Source organism: Neoarius graeffei, chromosome 21 (assembly GCF_027579695.1).
Source record: "Neoarius graeffei isolate fNeoGra1 chromosome 21, fNeoGra1.pri, whole genome shotgun sequence".
NCBI classification, from domain to species: domain Eukaryota; kingdom Metazoa; phylum Chordata; class Actinopteri; order Siluriformes; family Ariidae; genus Neoarius; species Neoarius graeffei.
Window position 1 is genome coordinate 48,002,667 of NC_083589.1, and position 25,877 is coordinate 48,028,543.

The following is a 25,877-nucleotide window of genomic DNA, read 5'->3' on the forward strand; positions in this document are numbered from 1 at the left end:
TTATACATTTTCCTTATGGTTTTCTTATCAAAACATTGTTTTTGTTTGCTTTTTTTTTAACCAATTATTAGCCTTTTATTATTGCATTATGTACATTACCAGTCTCTGTGAATGAGTTTTTACTATAGAAATAACATATCAGAGCTCATTAATATAAACCCGTGATTTTACTTATAGTCAGTACTACTGGCAGAGCTGCTGTTATAGAAAAGTAATAACACCTTCTGACCAACTGAAACAGCCAGTAAAACCAGTCTTTGGAAAATAAAGCTTTTTTTTGTTCCTCTTATTTAATTTATTTTTGTGCGTGTTGTGATAGGGATTATTTCTCAGCTGGTGGGACCACATTGCTCTTGGTCGCTCATGGTTGTAGACCCCTGAAGAATTCTATTAACCCTGGTTATGTCAGGCTTAATAACATGCCACACTGCTAAACAGGACTGGATTGATTCTGCGTGATGGGGGTTGGGTGGCCATGTATAATAAATCCAAGCATAATTCACTTTTAAACAGAAAGCTGAAATGGAATAAATGGGGAGAGAGAGAGAGAGAGAGAGAGGGGTGAGGAGAAAATCAAGTCTCGCTTTATCTCTTTGACCAACTGCAGTGCGAACCTAAGAAAATAAATAAGGGAATGATCAGGTGTCGAGAGGTAGTGCTTTCGTAAAAGTGGCCACTGATTATCTCGGAAATGGAGACCGGGTTTTGTTCAAGGGGCTGCAAACGTGATGTGAGGAGCCAGGCCTCGGCCATGTTTGCTGTTCAGTAAGAGCCAGTGAGCAGATGCCAAGCAGCAGGGACAGACAGGAAAGTCGTGTGATAGCTACAGCGAAATCAATTCAGTCACCTTGAACTTCTGATGATGAAGAAGAAAAAGAAGGAGCAAGCAAGCAACCAAGCAGTGCCTATATCCTCCCAAATGCTGACAAGAATAAAAAGATCTCAGGCAATTACTGAATAAAAGAGCACTACTGTGCTACAAAACCACACAGAAAATGAACTTTGCTTTTTAAATCCATCACTTTTAACATAAACTGCTTATTACCCTTGTATGCGATATCTACTAGAATGCATCAGAGCACTAGGTTTTATATTCCATCAAAGAAAAAATACAAACAAAGACAGTGATACTATCATCTATGGCTCAAATTTATTTTTCTCTTCCTGAGCTGTTGTTTTAAGGCACACAGGCATGCTGTCATGAATGGAGATGCGCTTTAGGAGGATGTAGCCAATGAGGCTTAGTGTTGGAAAGTAATCTGAGCATAGCCTCAGCCCTCTGGCCGCGTATCCATCTCATCTCCCCAAAAGTCTGTTCGTCTGTGTCGTGCCTAATGGAGACTCATCCCTTCTGCCGAAATTAAATGAACTGTACCTCTGTAAAGCACCAAAGCGCTATAGCGGCTTCTACCATGTTCAAAAACAGCCTGCATTCCTGAAGCGGTGGTGCAGTGAGTTTAAATAGACGCATGCTTTTTAACAGACACATAAGTAACTACAGTAGGTCCATGCAAGGGTGCCCCCACCCATGATAAAAAGGCACCTGGTGAAATATTGACATGAAGCCATAAGTACGAGCAAATACTGGCATGAACTGCCACCCTTGGTGTTCCTTCTAGTATTATGTCATCATGATTACTGATACGGTCACTAATATCCTAATACTAGGAAACAAGTCTACATGGATGAATTCTTGACATCATTTTTGACAATGAATCGTTCTGTACTGGAATATTCTGGATTTTTTTTTTTCAGTGCACTTCTCATTTCTCTGGTGTACATTTTCCTGAGGAAATGCTTAAATCAAGTAGACATTACTTTTTTGTACTTTATGAACACTTGCATCATTTATATAAATGTAAACAGCTTCAAAATTCGAAAAGGTTCATTAGCATTCCCAAACTATCCCAATGGAACCAAACTCGGGCCAACGCCAGCGCAGTTACTGGACCACCTCAGTGTGCATACTGAGCCAAACCATAATGAAAAGTGTGCAAACAAATGAGAGCATGTCAGTCTTGAGTGGTACAATAGTGTGAAAAGCGCTGTAGTGCTCGCTAGACTGGACACTCAGCCTTCTTTTAGTGAGAGGAAAATGGGCAGGATCTGGGGTGGTCTTAAACTCAATGCTCCAGTCTCTGTGGTCCAGCACACTAATTGGATCCAACAAGTGAATTCCTTCAAACCGAAGGAGAACCGCGAGCAGTTTATTGGCTCATAAAGAGCCATCTTTTTCGATTAAGAGTACAGCATATGTAAAGGCACAGGAGAATACTCAGAATCTCAATGTGGTGAGTAGTCAAGGCTTTTAGACATTTGCTTCAACACTGTCTCAAAGAACCAAGAAGGCCGCTTTTGAATGTGGTCAATGCAGCCATGAGGACCAGTTTGGCTTTGAAATTGATTTCAGGCATCAATCAAGTAAAAACCTCAAGTCCCACTATCTAAGTTAAAGAACTTTCTTGATCAATGTAGACCTTATTTTCCATTTTGTTTAGGTCATGCATCCTACGTCTTTCACCAGTCTATCCAAATATAAACCTGGTAAATAAAGACGTATATGCTGTAAAATGAAAATTTTTTTGGACACGTAAGCCAAACACATTAGCCCAATGAATCCTACTCTTACCTAGTAACTAGTCTGGATAGATGCTAGTTGCTGTTTTGAGCATGGTGGAGAGTCTTACCGGAGGTAGTCCCGCCGGCAGAGGATGAGGTTGGCCTTGGTATACAGCGTGGAGCCCACCTCGCCAAGGCGGCAGTCACAGCATGCACACTTTAGGCAGTCTTCGTGCCAGTATTTGTCCAGGGCCTTCAGCAGGTAGCGGTCCTTGATCTTCCGGTTGCAGCCGGCACAGCCCTTTGGCTTGGTGTCCGGCTGGACGGAAAGCATTTGTATACCTGCCAAGGAGAATAAGATCAGACCAGAGAATTTGAGAACGCAATAATTACTGATACAGCAATGACTCAGACGAAGTATAAAATGCACAGCGAGACTTTTTTTTTAAAAACCATGACTACCAAAGATCCTAAAAGAGCTGGCCAGACGATTACTTATAACTTGATTACATTTGGTATACAAGCACTAACCCAACAACAAATCTAACAGCTGCACAGTTCTTCGCATCTCTTGCTCGCTTTTCTCCTTTCTCTCTGATTCTTTCTTCTCTCGCTCTCCATAGGAGGGGCCAGGAAAAGCTTTGCCCCCAGTGCAGCCATTGTGTAACCCCCATTTAGGCTGTGAAAGGGCTTTGTTGGGTAGAGAGGCTACAATGCAGGCTCATGCAGACGGCCTGTAATTAGTATTCTCCTTCCATACAGCTAAGAGTGAGCTCTACCCGGCGCCTGCTCTCCTGGTTCCCCTTTTGTCCTGTCCTAATAGTTTTTGTCCTCCATTAGAAGCGTGCCTGATTCCTGCCTGATGTGTTGACACCGGGACGAACCGCCTCACCCTCCCCTTGCGCTCACCTCGTATAGCTTGCTAACCTAAAGAGTAAACATGCATGAAGAAAGACCAGACTGGGTGTTAGGAAACTTTAAATTGGGTTGTTTGGGAACCTACCTTCTGGGGGGGAGAAGGAAAAAAAAGTGATTTTTACAAAGCAACAGTGGTTAAGGATGCGATTAAGATTTCTGCAGTCATTGCATTTCTTAGAATCATCACACACACACACACACACACACACACACACACACACACAAAATTTTACTTGTCCTTGAATACTAAACCAAACCCTAATGGCTTTGGTGTTCTTAGGTACTGCAAAGTGTGGAAAGTTGGATAATTTGCCAGAAAGAAAAAACAAACACAGGTTAAGAGTGTGCAAGTTGCTCTGCATTCAAACTGCTGACCTTTTAATCAGACCGGATGGGACGGTGTGAGACGCGCGCGCTGATGATCACCTCCGTTCCAGGCCAGCGGCGCTCATCCGCAGCGCTTCACACCGCACAGTCATTACCAAGACAAGCTGACTTTAGAGTTTGGACTCCACTCCGTCCACCAGAGGGTTCGCAACCCAAATGCACCGAATATGCACGTCACCCTTTTCCTCAGGATCGAAGCACTGTTGAACAGATGTAGTCTATATAACCGGAATCAGCCTGTTAGATTCGAACACATCCCAGCTGAAATGTCAGAGAGCCTCCGAGTGACTTATTTTTATTATTATTATAATAAAGAATCCGTACAGAATAAACAGCGCTGCTGGACGGTCTGCTTTGATCGGAGCGCGAGCGCAGAACAGCTGCACGAGTCGGTGCTGCTGCTGCTGCTGCTGCTGCTGCTGACATTTCACCCGCTTATCAGTTTAATTACTGTTGCCATGGCAGCCAAGCGCTCGGAAAAGGCCAATAACATTGGCTGTTATTACAGGAAGCCCAATTTTCGAGGCACGACCACCAAACGGAAGCACAGTTCAAACCACTCAGAATCCCGACACACGCTAGAACGCAGGCACAAATTATAGCGAACATCTGGGGTTTTAAGGTAAATAAACCCCCCCCACACACATACACAAACAAACATAGGGCTTTCGAATAAAAACGTTCTGTGCGTCTGTTTAAACTCCAGGCTGGTCGCGACCCAAATATCGTTAGGATTCGAGCAGGTCACGCGCATAATAATAATAATAATAATAATAATAATAATAATATTATTATTATTATTATTATCATCAGAAAAAAAACGTCCACACTGAGACCTTACCGAAACTTTTCTCTCTTTTCTGCATTTGTCGATCCGCTCCGGCGCGTGAAAACACCACCATGCGACGAGACGAGAGGGTTCGTTTCCCTTCTCCTTCTCCGTGAAGTGAGCAGCTGGATGGGGGGCGGCTCGCTTTTGTTACAGCCAACAATCCTGTTTCGCCTCGCGAGAGAGAGAGAGAGAGAGAGAGAGAGAGAGAGAGGAGGGGGGGAAGGAAACGCGAAAAACGGCAAACAAAGGCACACATGCACGCACACGCGCGCACACGGGGGGTTGGAAAAAGGGGGTTCGAGCTCAGAGCCGTCCGTCTGAGCCCGACTATGATATTAAACCTATGAAGAGCAGCAGGAGGAGCAGCGGCTGCCGTGCAGAGGCGAGAGAACCTAATGACAGTGTGGACGACAAAGGCGTAGGGGACTACTCTCTCCACTTCACCCCTCCGCGTGCCGTCATCCCGACACCGTGTGGCGCGGCTCGAGGTGCGCGCGCAGGAACCGAACACACAACCATATGACACCGAATCGCGCGCGCTTCTTAATGAATGCATCAAACATAATTAGTCTCTCTCATATATATATATATATATATATATATATATATATATATATATATATATATATATATATATATATGAGAGAGAGAGACTAAAACCCACACCCTTCCAAATGAAGAAAGAAAACTGAAATTCAAGCTCTCCAATCAATCAGTGTTGCAATGTTGATGCATTTAACAGAACACCAAACAGGTTACATTCAGGTCGCTTAACGAAGTATTGCATGCGTGCAGCACGTGCATTTTATTATTATTCTTTTTTTCTTCTTCTTCTAAAAATCTCTTCAACACTTTGCTCTTTTATTCACAAAAACTTCGTATCGAACTACCTACTCGACAACAAGACACTCACCTTCTTGTCCAACTTATGCAGAAGACTGAACTTGGTTACGCTGGTGCACTCTCACTTTATAGTCCTCGGAGCAAGAAAATTAAAAAAAGTTCACGAAACCGACCTCGAGCTGTAGATCACGGTTATCTTCCGCTCGGAAATAACGAGGTCCGCGTGGATCGTGCGCGCACTCACACTCATGCACACTCACTCACTCACTCACACTCAAGCTACAGGTGTTTGCGCCTGAGTGAGCACAGATTAAGCACACCGGTCCGGAAAGCTCGGAACAACTTGCTGAACAGCAAATGAGACTCGAACAAGAGCGGATGGTGGTTTTATGATCTCGCGAAGCCAATCCCTCACCGGTAAGACAACTAGACGAGGAGGAAAAACAGGTCGTTAGCTTAATAAGAGACAGCCGGAGTGACGGTGCGCGCTCCCCAGAGAAACTTTGCGCTCTGACTGGCGCGCGTGCACGCGAGCTCTGCTTTGGAGAACCGTAATAACGGATCGAGTTCGTCTTCATACGACGCGCGAGATAGACACCGAAGATCACTGTGATCTTCTCCATGTACCATCATTAGCTGCAGGACCCTCCAGGAACCTGTAGAGCCATGACTCATTTGGTTCCTGTTATTTCAGTACCAATAAAATGATCAGGGGCCATTTTATAAGCAGTTTATATATCAGTTCTAATCATCGAGACATCCATAGTGTGCACATGTTTTTTTTTTTTTTTCAGCTCCAACACGCTTTAAACCTGTGGTACTGAGATGGAACCAGTACACCATGCACATTTAGAGATAAGGGTACCAAAGTGCACTTTTTCCTTGTCGGTGCATGATTTATATGTTTAGTATGTATCTATACTTGAGAAAGTGCCTGGTGTGTAGCATTTAGACTAAAGCTGTAATGGTGCACCAGGTCCAATCATGTATGTATGTATGTATGTATGTATGTATGTATACTATATTCACAATCCCAGTTGAACGAGATGTAGTGCTGATGGTACATTAATACACCAGTAAGAGAAGGTACATTTTGCTACCTTTATTTATAAGATTCCTGGAGGAAAAGCCGTACACATCCATCCATTATCTGTAGCCGGTTATCCTGTTCTACAGGGTTGCAGGCAAGCTGGAACCTATCCCAGCTGACTATGGGCGAAAGGCGGGGTACACCCTGGACAAGTCGCCAGGTTGTCATAGGGCTGACACATAGACACACACACACTCACATTCACACCTACGGTCAATTTAGAGCCACCAATTAACCAAACTTGCATGTCTTTGGACTGTGGGGGGAACTGGAGCACCCGGAGGAAACCCAGGCAGACACGGGGAGAACATGCAAACTCCACACAGAAAGGCCCTCGCCAGCCTCGAACCCAGGACCTTGTTGCTGTGAGGCGCCAGTGCTAATCACTACACCACCGTTGCCACCCTAGCTGTAGACACATTTAATAAAATGTTTTCGTGTACGCTAACTGAACAAACATGTCCAAGTCTCAATGCATCCATGAGGAGAAGAATTTATGAGTAACCACGCATCCCTTAATCTAACCACTTAGACCAGATGAAAGCATTTCAGCTCCACCCACACTGGCTTTAGAGGTCAGGCTGTGAGTGTGTACAGTGTGCAGTTTGCATAATAGCATTGCAGCAAATGATTGGGTCAGTATCTTTATTCTCATTTCTCAGTTGCAGCATACACTACTGCAGTAATTACTGTTTTTTTTTCACCAAGTGGAGTGTTTGTGTATAGGTCTTATATCTGTCCTCTGATCCCCTGTGCAAAGTAACTCTACTTGTTCCTCACCCAATGGCTACACCTGCAGACTCTAATTAGTGCCTATTGATGCCCAGGTTGCCAAGGAGAATGATGCATAAGGCCTCTCTCTCCCTCCCTTTATAGTATACACACACACACACACACACACACACACACACACACACACACACACACACACACACAATTAGCTTTTTTTTGCTGTTGACAATTGGCTAAAACTTTTCTCGGTCTCAGTGTGAAATCCCTCAATAAGAGAGCAGGGAGAAATGCGAAAAGAAAAGAAGTGGGAGAGATGGTGTCAGACTTGGTGTATTCGATTGTTAGCATTGCGGCCTCTTGCCAATCACTGTGCCTAAAATGCAGCGGTAATGAGATGGGTCATAAAAATGCTCCTCGCCACCATTATGACTGATGAGATGCATTAAAGCTGACAGGGTATATGACCTGCCAGTAATTAGGTTTTTGTCATGGATTGAATTATTTCAGAGCGGAGCTATCTGCGTAATCATGCCATTTGTGTGTAAAGGAGAAAGAGAGATGGGCAAATGGGAAAGGAGGTGTGGGAGGGCTCGAACCTCTTTATCCTTTTTTTTTAAAACCCCCTCCACCTCCACTTTATATAGTATGCTATCACGTCAATTACTCACCAAAGATATCTGAATTATTGGGAGTGATGAGCTAGAGAGAGTGCCATCGTTAAACCATGCAGAGGAAGAGTGCACTCTGTGAGTAAAACACTCCAACCAGTCTGCCCAAGGTGAAGTGACAGGATTACACAATATAACCCTTATCAATCATTACTGCATCATTTATCAATCATCAATCATTATTGCAATAAGGCGTACAGTTGCGATTTCCAACAAATCACTGGTCTGTTTTATGAAGTGCTGTGTTCATCCAATGATCCAGATTTCTGGATGGGGGTTTGATGGATCGCCGTATCCACACATAGCAATGCAGTGGGTTGCTTCTTTTTCATGCGTGATATGATGTGATAGGAAGATGATCACTTGAAACTGTTTTGATACCGAGCTTCTCGGAGTCGACTCTGTCTGTACAAGTTTCTATCCCAAACTTCTGCACAACATCAGAGGTGTGCGATGTTCATGTCGATGGTCTGTTTTGTTCCACGCGCCCGGAGGACAAAATGCACCAGTGGATTGCAAATAAGTCAAGCCTACTGCAATAGCAATCCAGCTGATACTCTGTTATCGACACTCTGTACTGTACTGTACTGTACTGTATTTCTTTTCAATACATCCTGAATGCACATGATCCGACAAATATCAAGAACTTTAGTGAAAATAATATACCAGTTAATGCAGTAATTAATATAGTTATAATTGCAGGATAATTGTGTCATATTAGGTGATATAAATCACAATATTCAGCATATGGAGCATTTGTCCTCTCTCTCTCTCTCTCTCTCTCTCTCCATACACAGCCAGTAGGAGGATGTTATCACTCCATCCAAGCACTCACTCTATCCACTCGACAACACTCCATGCAAAAGGACCCGAAGTATGCTGAAAGCAGACGGCACGAAAACTCAGAGCTTAACGACTGCAGTGCAATATATATATATATATATAATAATTTTTTTTTTTCTTTCGGAAGAGCAAACAGAGGCATTTCCGGAGCAAGCACAGAGGGTTCAGAGCCTAAGCCTCCTTTCAGTAGCATGCATTTTCACGGAATCCCCTGACTCGAGCAACATAGTCGCAGTTGCGCACTTGCAATTTGTATAATAATAATAATAATAATAATAATAATAATAATAATAATAATAAAAGACACACGCAGCATTTTGATATGTTTGAACACATCGCTTTTGCTTCCATATATATATATATATATATATATATATATATATATATATATATATATATATATATCATATGCACACATTATACACAGCCCGACAGTGCGCATTACTGCTCGTGCGTCCGCGCGCGCTGAGGAAACCGTACCGTACCGTACCGAGGGAAAGTTGCGGCGTGCGTGTGACGAGCTTGTGCGCTTCGGGATCAAACTCCTTCCTTCTGTGGATCACTCTCGATCTCAGAACCCCCCGTGGTCGTCCTCCATGCGAGAAAAAAAAAAGGCTCGTATCTTCCGTTCGGCAGCAAGGCAAGACCGACCTGAGCGCGCTTCCTTCCTTCCTTCCTTCCTTCCTTCCTTCCTTTCTTTCCTTTCTTTCTTTCCTTTCTTTCTTTCTTCCCTCGCTCCCTCCCTTCCTCTCCTATTTAAGCACCTCCAGCAGGTCCCCAGTTAGCAGCGCTCTCCGGCTCATCCAAGGAGCTGACAAGCCCGGTTAGGGAGAGGCAGCGCATGTTGCTCTAATGGACCTCATTAAGCTCTACTTACAGATGTTCTCTTAACATAATTGATCTGCTGCGAGTTGAGAGGACGGCGGCCTATTCCCCAGCCCCCAATTATGGCCCGGTAATTAGATCCCCAACCTCCAGCTCTCCGTATTCACCCTTCTAACATTCCGAAATATCAAAGTATCTCTTTCTCTCAAAGCCTTCCCCTCATCATCACCACCTCCTCCTCCTCCTCCTCCTCCTCTTCCTCATCCTCATCCTCACCTCCATGTATCCTCCTCCTCCTCTCACTGCCTCCCCTCCCAAAGATTCCATTCCTCTGACAGTATTGACAGTCAGATCTGCTAACCTTTGTAGTGAAGCCAAACTTAGTAGTGCACTCACTCCAATTGACAGAGCTTAGTCTTCTTTTTCTCCCTGTCTCCCTCCATCTCTTGTTTTTCTCCCTCTCTGTTCTGAAAAACCCTGGGAAAGCACGAAGGATGATGCGTGAGACGTAGGCCTACAGAAAGGGATAAAAGGAGGCCAAGAGGAAGGAGAGAGAAAAGAGAGAGAGAGAGTTTTACTTTTGATTAAAGGTGGTAATGATAACTTCTGTCAGGGGAGGGTCTTTTTTTTTGTAATGGCATTTCATCTTTTAATGATTCCTCTGATGGCAACTTTGAGGGTGGATACAAAAAGAGAGGTGATGCGAACGGTGCGAAGTGATGGCGGAGCGTTTAAAATGCCAATCAGAGCCGCTCACATTACTCATCTAATTAGCAGCATGCTAAAACCTGGAGCACTTAAGGGAATAGCAATGTTACACTTTTTTCACTTAAAAGGCGAGACAGCTTCGTCACATAGAAGCACTGCAGATGCACTTGATGCCAATCATAACTAGGCAGGTTTTTTTTTTTTTCCTGGAGCACAGGTTTTTGTGCAAATTTTGCATTTCAAATCTCTCTCTCTCTCTCTCTCTCTCTCTCTCACACACACACACACACACACACACACACACACACACACACACACACACACACACAGACAAAACATATCTGACTGTAAGCAGTCAACATTGAAAAACAGCAAACCCTACATCTTAACATCTGTTTGGAGAACGTACAACGGTGAGATTCAAGAGCAGCAACACAAATTGACTAATTATGTCTAAGTTTAAAGCGCTGAACATATACCCAGTATAATGTACCTGTTAAAGGAATACTCCGGTGATATTTACAGCATCTACTATATCTGCACATATCATAGATAAGAATTTCAATGAGCTTAACCGAAAGACATTTCTGATAGAAGCTTGTAAGGTCTTATCTCATCTCATCTCATTATCTCTAGCCACTTTATCCTTCTACAGGGTCGCAGGCAAGCTGGAGCCTATCCCAGCTGACTACGGGCGAAAGGCGGGGTACACCCTGGACAAGTCGCCAGGTCATCACAGGGCTGACACATAGACACAGACAACCATTCACACTCACATTCACACCTACGGTCAATTTTAGAGTCACCAGTTAACCTAACCTGCATGTCTTTGGACTGTGGGGGAAACCGGAGCACCCGGAGGAAACCCACACGGACACGGGGAGAACATGCAAACTCCACACAGAAAGGCCCTCGCCGGCCACGGGGCTCGAACCCAGGACCTTCTTGCTGTGAGGCAACAGCGCTAACCACTACACCACCGTGCCGCCCTTGTAAGGTCTTATAAGCCTTCTCATCTCATCTCATTATCTCTAGCCGCTTTATCCTTCTACAGGGTCGCAGGCAAGCTGGAGCCTATCCCAGCTGACTACGGGCGAAAGGCGGGGTACACCCTGGACAAGTCGCCAGGTCATCACAGGGCTGACACATAGACACAGACAACCATTCACACTCACATTCACACCTACGGTCAATTTAGAGTCACCAGTTAACCTAACCTGCATGTCTTTGGACTGTGGGGGAAACCGGAGCACCCGGAGGAAACCCACGCGGACACGGGGAGAACATGCAAACTCCGCACAGAAAGGCCCTCGCCGGCCCCGGGGCTCGAACCCAGGACCTTCTTGCTGTGAGGCGACAGTGCTAACCACTACACCACCGTGCCGCCCTTGTAAGGTCTTATAAGCCTTATAAGGGAAAATTGCTGAATTTCATGAATAAACTTAAAAAAAATATTGACTACAGTGCCTTGCAAAAGTATTCATCCCTCTTGGTGTTTGTCCTGTTTTGTCGCATTACAAGCTGGAATTAAAATGGATTTTTGGAGGGTTATCACCATTTGATTTACACAACATGCCTACCATTTTAAAGGTGCACATCGTTTTTTGTTTTTTTTTACTGTGACACAAACAATAATTAAGATAAAAAAACAGAAATATGCAGTGTGCATAAGTATTCACCCCCTTTCGTATGAAACCCCTAAATAAGAGCTGGTCCAAACAATTCCCTTCATAAGTAACATAATTAGTTAAGGTCCACCTGTGTGCAATCAAAGTGTCACATGATCTCTGTATAAATCAAACTGTTCTGGAAGGACCCTGACTCTGCAACAGTACTAAGCAAGCAACTTAAGAACCAAGGAGCACTCCAAACAGGTCAGAGACAAAGTTGTGGAGAAGTATAGATCAGCGTTGGGTTATAAAAAAATATCCCTAACTTTGAATATCCCACAGAGCACCATTAAATCCATTATAGCAAAATGGAAAGAACATGGCACCACTACAAACCTGACAAGAGAAGGCCACCGACCAAAACTCACAGACCGGGCAAGGAGGGCATTAATCAGAGATGCAACAAAGACACCAAAGATAACACTGAGGGAGCTGCGAAGATCTACAGTGGAGATGGGAGTATCTGTCCAGAGGACCACTTTAAGCTGTACACCCCACAGAGCGAGGCTTTATGGAAGAGTGGCCAGAAAAAAGCCATTGCTGAAGAAAACATGTTTGGAGTTTGCCCAACAGCATGTGGCAGACTCCCCAAACACATGGAAGAAGATTCTCTGGTCAAATGAGACAAAAATTTAACTTTTTGGCCATCATGGGAAACGCCATGTGTGGCACAAATCCAACACCCTGAGAACACCATCCCTACAATGAAGCATGGTGGTGGCAGCATCATGCTGTGGGGATGTTTTTCATCTGCAGGGACAGGAAAGCTGGTCAGGATTGAAGGAAAGATGGATGGCACTAAATGCAGGGCACTTCTGGAGGAAAACCTGCTTGAGTCAGCCAGAGGTTACAGACTGGGACGAAGGTTCACGGTCCAGCAGTACAATGACCCGAAACATACTGCTACAGTGACACTGGAATGGTTTAAAGGGAAACATTTAAATGTCTTGGAATGGCCTAATCAAAGCCCAGACCTCAATCCAATTGAGAATCTGTGGCATAACTTGAAGATTGCTGTACACCAACACAACCCATCTAACTTGAAGGAGTTGGAGCAGTTTTGCCTTGAGGAATGGGCAAATATCCCAGTGGCTAGGTGTGCTAAGCTAATAGAGACATACCCCAAGAGACTTGGAGCTGTAATTGTAGCAAAATGTGGCTCTACAAAGTATTGACTGTGGGGGTGGGGGATACCTATGCACACTCCAGATTTCTGTTTTTTCATCTTAATTATTGTTTGTGTCACAATTCAAAAACAATGTGCATCTTTAAAGTGGTAAGCATGTTGTGTAAATCAAATGGTGCTAACCCCCCATAAAAAAAAAAATCCATTTTAATACCAGCTTGTAATGCAACAAAACAGGACAAACAATAAGGGGGATGAATACTTTTACAAGGCACTTTACAGGATGAAAATTCAAAACTGTAATCATTACACACTAATAAAACATCATAAGAGAGATGAAAGTAAAAAGCTATTCCAATTAAGGCTTTCTGGTATCGAGGCGGCATCAGGCATAAACCGGGTTTAGTCTGAGATAGTGGTGTTAATATAGTGTTGTTTGTTTTTAGCTAGCAGTGTTATGCTAACATGAGTTCTTGTTTATAATCATCCATCCATTATCTGTAACCACTTATCCTGTGTAGGGTCGCGGGCAAGCTGGAGCCTATCCCAGCTGACTATGGGTGAGAGGCGGGGTACACCCTGGACAAGTTGCCAGATCATCGCAGGGCTGACACACGAGACAAACAACCATTCACACTCACATTCACACCTACGGTCAATTTAGAGTCACCAGGTAACCTAACCTGCATGTCTTTGGACTGTGGGGGAAACCGGAGCACCCGGAGGAAACCCACGCGGACACGGGGAGAACATGCAAACTCCACACAGAAAGGCCCCCATCGGCCACTGGGCTCGAACCCAGAACCTTCTTGCTCTGAGGTGACAGTGCTAACCACTACACCACTGTGCCTCCCCTGTTAATAATCATTAGTAATATAAAACCTCAATTGCTTTTCTCAGAAAATTAATCCAAACTATAAAATTATACAGGGTTTGAGTTTCATTTGCAAGCAAGAAACAAAATGTGACATGGCATGCTGCTATAGGAAAATAATTAACATGGGGTGGTGTGGTACTGACCTGACACAAAGCACTATTCCAACTTTCAAAATTGTTTTTATTATTATTTTTTTTGAACAAGCCATGGTATCACTTTGCTAATCAGAATGATCAGAGAGTAAGTGAAAAATCTATGAAAGTCTATAAAAACCTTTCCCTTTCAAAGCTAATGTCTCCAACCCTTTGATCGGATGTGATTTGAAAAACTGCAAAAGAGGATCTTCTACAGAAGCCACGAGGGTTCATGGTTTGAAAACATGGAGTCATTCAGTGCTTTTTATTCATACATTGAATGGCTGTGCTACATTATTGGTTAGGTCCACCCAAATACTTTGCTAACCACCAAAAGATGACTCCTACTTTCGGAGTATTTATTTGACTGAGGCTTAAAGATCATAGGCAACGGTTTTAATTTTATGCACATTTGAAACTTTACATGTTAAAAAACCCTCTGTAATTTTCTTCTGGTCCCAAGAAGTATTGTTAATAAGTAATAATTAAAATAAGTTGGTGCAGATCGCGGCGAATTTCTGTTCGGCGATTTTCGTGACCACTCGGCGTGTGACGTCATTCAAGACAAACAAACCGCTTGAGTTGAGTCCACTTCCGTTTACTTGCATTGCCGTTCGGCTTGAGTGCAGATGTGCGTTTGGGGATTTCCAAAGAAAAACCATGCCTTATTGTTGTGCAGTGAACTGTAACAACGGGACCAGTTCAGGAAGAAGTTTTTACCTTTTTCCGAGAGAGGAGAAGCGGCGGAGAGAGTGGATTGGCTTTTTCCGGAAGAGGAGAAGAGGCGGAGCGAAAGGATTGGCTTTTTCCAAAAAATGAGAAGAGGCGGAGTGAGTGGGTTGGCTTTTTCCAAAAAAGGAGACGAGGCGGAGAGAGTGGATTGTGTCCATGAAACAAAATCAAGCAGTCAAAGAAGAAACAGAGCAGCAACGCTCAAGCAAAAAGGAGAAGATTGGAGGTAAACATTTTTACTTTTGCTTGCAATTGACAAGTCAAGAGTCCTGAGGGATCCTGTACAATCATTGTGGAAATGAGACAAAGGGATATTTCCTCGCTTAGAGTCGGCTATAAATAGTATATTGCCATGGATGGCAGGCTAATGTGGCCTATCGGCGCACTGTCAAGTAATCGTTACCGATATCCACTAGGGAGGGCGGTTTAATTATTCTTCAAAAGGGCTCTTATTTAGTATTATGATGAAAATAAGAATTTATCATAACTACCAGGATAAATCGTTTGGGCGCAAGTCTTGTCAAGGTCTGGGGTCACCGTGATCAGAGTCAGCCGAGTCGCTGTCCGATTCCGAGGCCGCACGGTCAAACCAGTGAGTCACATTCACCGATTGCATTGCAACGGCCATAGGTTCATACATATATGGTTTCACCTCTCGATATTCAATTTGGAGAGTTCCTACTTCAAAATCGCTATCGCTTTCAGACATTTTACACAACCTCTCACGACCAAAGTCCGTACACGTGTGCTCGGTTCGCAGGTAAACACAGAACTGCTCCCAGTCTGTTTGGCTTGAATGACGTCATGATGACGGTCCCCTGGCGGTGAAAGTGCGCATAAGCGAGATGTAAACAAACCTTCGGAAATTGGGCAAAACAGTATATTTTAACCATTTCACCTCCAACCATTGCCTATGACCTTTAAATGCGCCAATGTGGAGGCAGGATAGTGAAAAGTGCGAGGTGCATGAATGCTATTCTACTTGCCAAGAGACTCTGGGTGTTAGTGTCCAGGTGTGATGCCATGTGTTGTTTTATTGTGTTGATTTATATCCCTCTCCTGCTGACTGAGGCCCTCTGCTGAGGCTCACTGGCATTTAAAAAAAAAAGCCACAGGAGCCTGGCCTGTATTCTCATCATATGTTGTACTTTTAATATCTGCAAACGAAGGCGAACAAGTGAACTTTACCCAAACACGTAAGCTACAGACACTATTCCCTCTTTCTGACTTTTCTCTCCAACCTGGAAGACACAGGGGTAAAAATGTGACCTTGCTCTAATGACCAGCAGAGCCTCTCCTCAAAGGGACATTTGATAATTGCTTCAGGTAGGTGACCCTCAAGTAGGGACAAGGGATGCGTAGCTTTTAATGCCATCCTTCTCTCACATTTTGCTTCTCTCTCTCTCTCTCTTTCTCTCTCCACCCCGCTGACCAAATTTAGCTTTTGGCAGAAAGGCGACTACTGTGAGTTACGGAGACTGTCTTTGACAAAGTCTGAAGGATCACCTTTAGTAATGGGTCTAAAGGGAGCCCTTTGGATTTAAAGAATATCCACAGCACAGGAAATTGGGTCCTGCTGTTACACCAAGAGGAATCGATGGAGATTACTTAATTCAACTGGCAATTCATTTGTTCAGAACAAGCAAAGGCTAGTCCAAGTGTAAGAATATTGAAGCGAATGAGGCAAAAGAAACAGATGTTTGTGTATACCCTGAGCAAATAGGCAAGCAAACCAGGATATGGCAAAGTTTTGAGAAAAGTTACAAAACAGGCTTGCAGTACTTGAGTCTGACTCGTGCCCTAATTTTAAGGACTCGTGACTTGACTTGGACTTGAGCACTAATGACTTGGACTTGGACTCGGACTCGTACATTAACTGCATTCAGACTCGTAAATTGGAGACGAGGACTTGGATTTTTTTCTTTATTTTTATGTAACACACCATAATAATTTGGCATAAGATATTTATATCTACATTAATTTTTATACTAATTTCGTGCAAGAGAATGCACATTCACCTGTTCATGTGTCATGTTTAGGAACAAACTAACGTTAATGGTGCTAAAATGCCTGGAGAGAAGCCCCTAGGATTGTCTGCTTTGCTTATACAGACTTCTCGTGCAGTGGGAAAAAATGCACTGCTATGTGTTCCATATGTAGAAGAACGACGACGGAGATGATGGGGACAACCTCGAACTTCAATCGTCATTTGGCAAGACTCCACCCAGAGAAGGAAGTGACACGCTATGTTCATTGCCCTGTTGATAGCAGGGCTTGCTTGCTGAGTGATGAACTAGCTAGTGTTAACCCTCTCTCATGTTATTTGCCCTGTTGATAGTGGGCGGGGCTTGCTGAGCGATGAACAAACTTTTTATCAGTAGCCTATTAACTAGAATAGGGCAGGCAAGCAGTAACGCTAGTCCAACACAGTAACAGAGACGGTTTCACATAAAACCAGGAACAGCCACCGTCAAATGGTGCAGTTGGAGTCTTGTTCTCGGACTTGACTCGTATCAGTAGTGGACTTGACTTGACTTGAAATTTTCTTTAATGACTTGGACTTGAAGGGCAGCACGGTGGTGTAGTGGTTAGCGCTGTCGCCTCACAGCAAGAAGGTCCGGGTTCGAGCCCCATGGCCGACGAAGGCCTTTCTGTGCGGAGTTTGCATGTTCTCCCCGTGTCCGCGTGGGTTTCCTCCGGGTGCTCCGGTTTCCCCCACAGTCCAAAGACATGCAGGTTAGGTTAACTGGTGACTCTAAATTGACCGTAGATGTGAATGTGAGTGTGAATGGTTGTCTGTGTCTATGTGTCAGCCCTGTGATGATCTGGCGACTTGTCCATGGTGTACCCCGCCTTTCGCCCGTAGTCAGCTGGGATAGGCTCCAGCTTGCCTGCGACCCTGTAGAACAGGATAAAGCGGCTACAGATAATGAGATGAGATGAGACTTGGACTTGACTCAGACTTGAACACTGGGAACTCGACCCTGGACTCGGACTCGAGATTTAGTGACTCAACTACAACACTGTTACAAAATATATCTCAGATATTCTAGTCATAATTTTTTTCTGGACCATGCGAAAACAAATCTATGGTCAATATGACAGTTAACATCACATTCACTGTAACATTAACATAACTTTGTTGTACTTTACATCTTAAGTATATCTAATCTCAGCAAGAAGGTTCTGGGTTCGAGCCCAATGGCTGATGGGGGCCTTTCTGTGTGGAGTTTGCATGTTCTCCCTGTGTCTGCATGGGTTTCCTCTGGGTGCTCTGGTTTCCTCCACAGTTCAAAGACATGTGGCTAGGTTAACATGGGGTGGCTTTGGGCTGAAATGCCCTTTAGCAAGGCACCTGACCCCCAACTGCTCCCTGGGTGCTGTAGCATAGCTGCCCACTGCTCTGGGTGTGTGTGTGTGTGTGTGTGCTCATTGCTTACGTGTGTGTGCATGTGTGTGTTCACTGCTTCAGATGGGTTAAATGCAGAGAGGAATTTCACTGTGCTTAAGTGTATGTGTGATAAATAACGTTCTTCTTCTTCTTCTTCTTCTTCTTCTTCTTCAGCCTGCACTGTTACCATAAAATACAAGTCAGGAACAAGTAAGGTGTCACACATGCCTCTTTAAATTGACACACTGATGAAATATGTGTCATTTTCTTTGAAGAGTAAAATTATATCCCACTCTGAAACTGATTAGGCTCAGCACATCATATCTGTTTTTATCAGTGACCTACATAAAAGATTTGACTCAGCAGTGATCAACCTCCTGTTAAATTATACCAACATTGAGGCTATGTCTTTGAACAGTAAAGGCCAATCATAGCTTCTATAATTTAGCTCCTGTTCATGATCAGTAAGAATTTTTGGTCAACTTGTTAACTGAAAATCCTTGATTCTCAGTAACTCATCATCTTGACTTGATAAAAGGTCAGCCTACAAAAACAGCAAGATTACAAAGGTATGGAAGACAACAGTTAGCACTCTCCTCCAAACATGCTCAGCTCATCTATAATGTTTGTTTACTGGTGTTCTGTAGTTTGAAAAGATACACTAGGATGACCATCTGTAATGGAGCCTGTAATACAGAGTGCTTAGCCACGAATAACTGTGCTATCTCTGAATCTCCTGGAAGGTGAACATGTGCACCATCTATGAGCTCATTGCTTCAGAATTGACGATATCAAGGATGCTGTGTTCGACTCTCACATCCATTGTTTTTTGCCCAGATGTTGCATTGTGGATTGCACACACTGACAATACATTAACTATTCTCCTGAGAGCATTGAAGCACTCCCTCAATGTGAAGATTTTGACCCCTCTGTAAGGGAGCTGGTTAACACCTCACTCCTGGCAGTGAGACACATGGGCCAGGATATGGGGAGGCTCTCTGCTTAGTTGGACCTTCTGCAAAAGAGATCCTAGATTGGAGGTTGCAGGTTTTGGAATAACAGTCAGCATAGCCAACTGGACTGTCTGTATATATCACACCCTGGTTCCATGCATTTGTTTGAATCCATGGAGCAGGCTCTAAGCCAGGGGTGGGCAATTATTTTTTCCATGGGGCCACATGAGAAACAGAAAATTTAGTGGAGGGCCGGACCAAAAGGCTGAACTAAATTCTGCATAATATTAATTGTATTTCTTTATCTAAAGCAGTAAATAACATTGTTTTAACAAGCTGCTAAGACTGGTAAGAGTATGGAAAAAATGAGGTTGCCTTACAAAAAATGTCATTTATTCAATCAAATTTCCCAAAACAATGGTTAACAAAATGTCAACGTTTGTACCATTTTTTTCATTCACATTCACCCCAAAACACAATAAAGACATCACAATATTGTCTTTCTACTCCAAATATCAAGCAAGATACATCATATTGGGGCGGCACGGTGGTGTAGTGGTTAGCGCTGTCGCCTCACAGCAAGAAGGTCCTGGGTTCGAGCCCCGGGGCCGGCGAGGGCCTTTCTGTGCGGAGTTTGCATGTTCTCCCCGTGTCCGTGTGGGTTTCCTCCGGGTGCTCCGGTTTCCCCCACAGTCCAAAGACATGCAGGTTAGGTTAACTGGTGACTCTAAATTTACCGTAGGTGTGAATGTGAGTGTGAATGGTTGTCTGTGTCTATGTGTCAGCCCTGTGATGACCTGGCGACTTGTCCAGGGTGTACCCCGCCTTTCGCCCGTAGTCAGCTGGGATAGGCTCCAGCTTGCCTGCGACCCTGTAGAAGGATAAAGCGGCTAGAGATAATGAGATGAGATACATCATATTATAATGATGATGCTCACGTTTGTAGTCTAATCACCTCATTTGGTGTTTTTCAGTTTTTTTATTTGTTCAGTGAGAGAAATCTAGTCTCTGTTGGTCTTTAACGAGTGCATCAGAGTCAGGTTGAATGTCTGAGGTGGAGATGCGAAGCACAGCTGACAGATGATCATCGGTGAGAGAGGATCTATACCTGGATTTGTTAAACTTCATCACTGAAAACGTCAATTCGGTGTAGGTATCAGATCTACAGATCGGCTCAGGCTCCGGCGCCTGCTGGTGAAGTCACACTATGTGATTGGCTGGACTGTTTGAAGGATGACGTACAAGTTTGTGGTTGGTCTGGACAAATTACGGAAGTAGTTATCGCGGGATTAGGTTTCGTGGGATTTCATGTCATGTTCATGTCGCGCGCATTGCGTTTTTGTTGAACACAGCTTCAAAATAAAAGCAATGCACATTCAGTCCATGCATGAGGTAAAATTAGAAAATACGTTTATTTTGTAATTTCTAATTAACCTTACGCTGGCCGGTCAGAATGAACCAAAGGGCCGGATGTGGCCCGCGGGCCGTAAAATGCCCAGGTCTGCTCTAAGCAATGCCATAGGGATACAAAGAAATGTAGTGTATGTGACATGTAGTGCAAACCATACAGCCCCAGGACTAGTTCACATCGGAGGATCTGCGCACCGCTCATGTTCATGTTTCTATTACTCCAGAAGACAGATGCTTCTTACATTTTACCTTACAATGGAAGACATTAGATAGATAGATAGATAGATAGATAGATAGATAGATAGATAGATAGATAGATAGATAGATAGATAGATAGATTTTATTTCAACAGGGTGGCCCATTCAGCACAGCTGGTATCCATAGGGGCCCTGCAAAACTATACTAATTTACAATTTCAAAAATACAATATAGAACTATACTAATTTACAATTTCAAAAATACAATATAGAACTATACTAATTTGCAATTTCAAAAATACAATATAGAACTATACTAATTTGCAATTTCAAAGATACAATAAATAATCTATTAATAATTTCATTAATATGATTAATCTAAAATTTTAATTACAACTACCATTATGGTCTTAAGAGGAAAAAACATACAAAGAAAATTATAAGAAAAAAAAATAAAACACCAAAAAAACCCCACATTTTATATATATTTGGGTCTGTCTCAGAAACTGGGTACTGTGGGGATACCCCACTAAATATACTCTCAGTCAATAAACTATACAGTTTTGAATGGTGATGTTGGTTTTAATTTGAAATAAAACAATGAAAGAAATAATACAGATAAAACTAAATCTTTGATGTGAATACTCTATTCAGAATTTGGCAAAAATTCTGCAAATTTGTGGAAAAATGGCTGCTTGATCTGAGACATGATAAATGGTTGGCTACATCGCATTCCCTTAAAAAGGTTGTAGTCCACTGAAAATTCTACAGTTATCACTAATAGTATTTTAAGTTGTAACTTTATACACCTAAGGATCGTGCGCTCACAGAATAATCATAACCGTAATAAAACTTCATGCAAAATATTGATCACCGTTGTAACTCCATTTTCCGCAAACCCAAAACCAATACGATCGTGTGTTTTGATCTAAATGGAAAGCCTCAGGGTCAAGGTCACTACCTCACCAAAAGTAGTAACTTAAAATCACTACGTCATATAAAAATTTAGTTATAAATCTGCAATTTTGTTTTTTAAAACGAAAGCTGAAAGTCAGGTATAGAATATGTTTCTTACAGAATGTGTTACGATGGTAGCTGGTCTTGTATGAATTTCTGAGCTATAAAATGAATTGTGGTCTATTTTTTACCGTAGCGTGTTATTTGTGTGCGGGGAAGGACACACGTTAACAATTTGCATGTGTAGAATGGAATTTTCCACTCCAACAGTTGGAAGTTGATCGTGCTTCCATTTGCGGCCTTTCTGTTATGCGGGTGATCTGTTCGGACGTTATCACTGAAAAGGTGAGTTTTGACAGTTTTAGTTTGTTTTAGTCTTGCAGTATAAGGCAATAGAATGTTTCTTTTTCATCTTACTTTCATATTTCATAGTGTTTGAGTATTTTTGGCCAATATTTTGCAACCATGGTCAATTTAGATCGAACTTTTGATAGAATCTACGGCCAGTCATTTTGCACCGCCCCGCGCTCTGTCCGGTGCAGTAGTGATGTCCCGTTGCTCGCGCGCCACAGCAGAGACCCACACGACCTTCAGCTGGTACAGCCACTGTTCTTTTACCACCGCCGTTATTCTCATCTTTCCGGTGTGTTCTTGATTTTTCCATTGTGTCCTATTTCGCCATATCAAATACCCAAAATGTATCATTTTATTCATATTTAAGTGAATAATCAATTCAGTCATCATAACTTGGCATTTTTAACCCAAGCAATCAAAAAGAGGAAATTTATTCAATATTTTCACTCATCTGTGAAGGAGGAGCTTTAATTCTTCATGATGTAGTTATTTTATATGTAAATCAATTTTACAAAAGCATTTGAATTGTAGTCAAAAAAATTTTCCACAGTGGAGACCAGACAAAGCAAGATACTATCTTTATTCTTATTAAACATGACAAAAGAAACATTGAGTGTTAGGTAAATGCAAAAAAAAAAAAAGTAAAATTAGAAAATTTATTTTTTGACCATAATGTCCCAAAGGAGAGACCAGTTTCTGAGACGGACCCATATATATATATATATATATATATATATATATGAAACTAACAAAAATATCAAAATAATTATATAATATAAATAGGACTATGAAGGGGGCGGCACGGTGGTGTAGTGGTTAGCGCTGTCGCCTCACAGCAAGAAGGTCCTGGGTTCGAGCCCCGGGGCCGGCGAGGGCCTTTCTGTGTGGAGTTTGCATGTTCTCCCCGTGTCCGCGTGGGTTTCCTCCGGGTGCTCCGGTTTCCCCCACAGTCCAAAGACATGCAGGTTAGGTTAACTGGTGACTCTAAATTGACCGTAGGTGTGAATGTGAGTGTGAATGGTTGTCTGTGTCTATGTGTCAGCCCTGTGATGACCTGGCGACTTGTCCAGGGTGTACCCCGCCTTTCGCCCGTAGTCAGCTGGGATAGGCTCCAGCTTGCCTGCGACCCTGTAGAAGGATAAAGCGGCTAGAGATAATGAGAATGGGGATGAGGACTATGAAGGGGCGGCACGGTGGTGTAGTGGTTAGCGCTGTCGCCTCACAGCAAGAAGGTCCGGGTTCGAGCCCCGGGGCCGGCGAGGGCCTTTCTGTGCGGAGTTTGCATGTTCTCCCCGTGTCCGCGTGGGTTTCCTCCGGGTGCTCCGGTTTCCCCCACAGTCCAAAGACATGCAGGTTAGGTTAACTGGTGACTCTAAATTGACCGTAGGTGTGAATGGTTGTCTGTGTCTATGTGTCAGCCCTGTGATGACCTGGCGACTTGTCCAGGGTGTACCCCGCCTTTCGCCCGTAGTCAGCTGGGATAGGCTCCAGCTTGCCTGCGACCCTCCAGAACAGGATAAAGCGGCTAGAGATAATGAGATGAGATGAGATGAGATGAGGACTATGAAGATTATGACCTATTGAGTCTTTTAAATTGATTTAAAGACATAGTTGATTTTATATTTGCTGGCAGTGAATTAAAAGTTATTGAACCTAAATATCTAAGAGTCTGTTTACATAGCATAAGCTTAGGTTTTGGTAAATGCAGGTCAGATTTACATCAAGTGTTATAACTATGAATACTTGAGTTCCTAATGAAATAATCGCTCAAATATTTAGGAACTAAATTATGAAGGCATTTAAATACTAGCAAACACATCAATTTTTCTGTTTATATCTAAATCCATCCAGTTTAAAACTTCTATAGCATCTTTAGTGGAGTGTCGTCTGGTGATAATGCAAGCAGATCAATTTTGTAGCCTCTGTAAGTTCGTGCAACTTCCAACGGATAAACTACCCCATGCACTGTCAACATAGTTTAGAACTGGTTTAATTATACTATGATAAACACGTTCAAATGCAAAGATTTTCTCTTTGGTCACTCCCTAGCACCACAGGTGCTTTCAAGATGTATACATACAGCCTTCTATCCCCTGATCGCCACTGGCATATAGGATATTGCTGTATGTGGATGACTAACTCCTGTGTGGCCCCACCAAGAAACAGGTCATCTGGAACACATCCACGCTCCTCATTCACATTACTGTGCTTGGACTCAGAATGAATTCAGAGAAGAGCTCCCTTACATCAAAACAGGATACACAGTTCATCAGAATGCTAGCCACTTCATAACCTCGGGATGCTACTTATAATATCAGTGTGTGTTGGGAATGCTCAGACATGATGGTGGCCGCATCAATTACATTACATTATTTAGCAGACACGCTTATCCAGAGTGACATACAACATACCCAGAGCAGCAGTTGGGGGTTCGGTGCCTTGCTCAAGGGCGCTTCAGCCATTCCTGCCAGTCCAGGGAATCAAATCGGTGACCTTTTGATCCCAAAGCTGCTTCTCTAACCTTTAGGTCATGGCTTCTCCTCAATAAATTACCTCCCTAGATTTCCTAGAACTTTGGGCTTTGCAGAAGTGGGTTATCAGATTGTGACTAGACCCCAAACACCACAGACTGAAATGTGTCCTTGTCTCAGCAAAAGAAGCTCAAAGATTAGAGAGATAATCACCATAGAGTCCTCTTTTACAGGTTGGAGGGCGGGGTGGTGCTACAGGGATATAGTGGGCATATGGCCTGGTTCTTGGCAGGTTCTCAGAGGTTGCCACATGCTGTTCCACAACATTGTGACACTATATTGATTGTCAGGGTAGCACAAGGTTGAAACGGTGTGCACATCTAAGGGAGTGGCATCTGTACCCAGATAAGGTAGCCTAGATTTGGGAAAAGTTTAGTGTGGCATAGGCAGTTTTAAATCAACACATTTGTGGGTGTAGTTCTTCTTGCCAGAGCTGAACAGCCTGCTGATGGATGTCCTGCCCTTTTCCTATAGATGCACGGAACTCCCAGTCCTTACTGTGACCGTGATCATGCTCCAGATTCGACAAGGTTAACATGGGCTCCCAAAGGTGCACGTGTCGTGATAATCTCTGACCACCTTTCAGCACAGTATTATGCTGACTCCTGTTTCTTATGACATTGTTGGTATTTGTTATCCAGGTGTTTCATACCACTGATAGGAAGGGTGAAACAGGATGCTTTTTATGAACCTTGGATAAGCACCAGGGTTTCTTGTCATTCAGAACCTGCACTGGCTCAGCAATTGCTGTATGATGACAGAATTTATTGCGAATAATGCAATATACATGATTGCCTGACCTTGTTACAAAATGTCAGCATGTGCATGTACAAAAGGTAATATCCAAGTGTTTCACATGGTTTATAAAACCACAGTAACAATATATAACTAGTATTTTAGTCTTATAAATTTTTAAAACTGCCAGATTTGGGGCATTTGTGAGTAAAAGGCTCATACAGTGTAACTGTAAACATCAGAGCTTACTTTTATTCACATTTCTCCAACAAATCTCATCTCATCTCATTATCTCTAGCCGCTTTATCCTGTTCTACAGGGTCGCAGGCAAGCTGGAGCCTATCCCAGCTGACTACGGGCGAAAGGCGGGGTACACCCTGGACAAGTCGCCAGGTCATCACAGGG

General features: G+C 43.2%; 1 protein-coding gene across 6 annotated transcripts in view; it reads right to left on the bottom strand.

Moving 5' to 3' along the window:
* lmo3 (LIM domain only 3) overlaps nt 1–9,775 on the bottom strand; it is a 54,733-nt gene extending 44,958 nt beyond the window's left edge. The window contains exons 1-3 of one of the 6 annotated variants that reach the window (XM_060903665.1): nt 4,706–5,146; nt 3,853–4,064; nt 2,688–2,901 (exon numbers count right to left, since the gene is read on the bottom strand). In XM_060903665.1, the coding sequence (XP_060759648.1) occupies nt 2,688–2,893 (206 nt within the window). In that variant the 5' untranslated portion in view covers nt 2,894–2,901; nt 3,853–4,064; nt 4,706–5,146. Of the gene's footprint in view, nt 1–2,687; nt 2,902–3,852; nt 4,102–4,705; nt 5,147–5,609; nt 5,850–9,749 lie in introns of those variants that run through there. The other 5 variants (XM_060903666.1, XM_060903667.1, XM_060903669.1 and 2 more) reach the window with 5 other exon arrangements.
* Nucleotides 9,776–25,877: the final 16,102 nt, after the last annotated feature.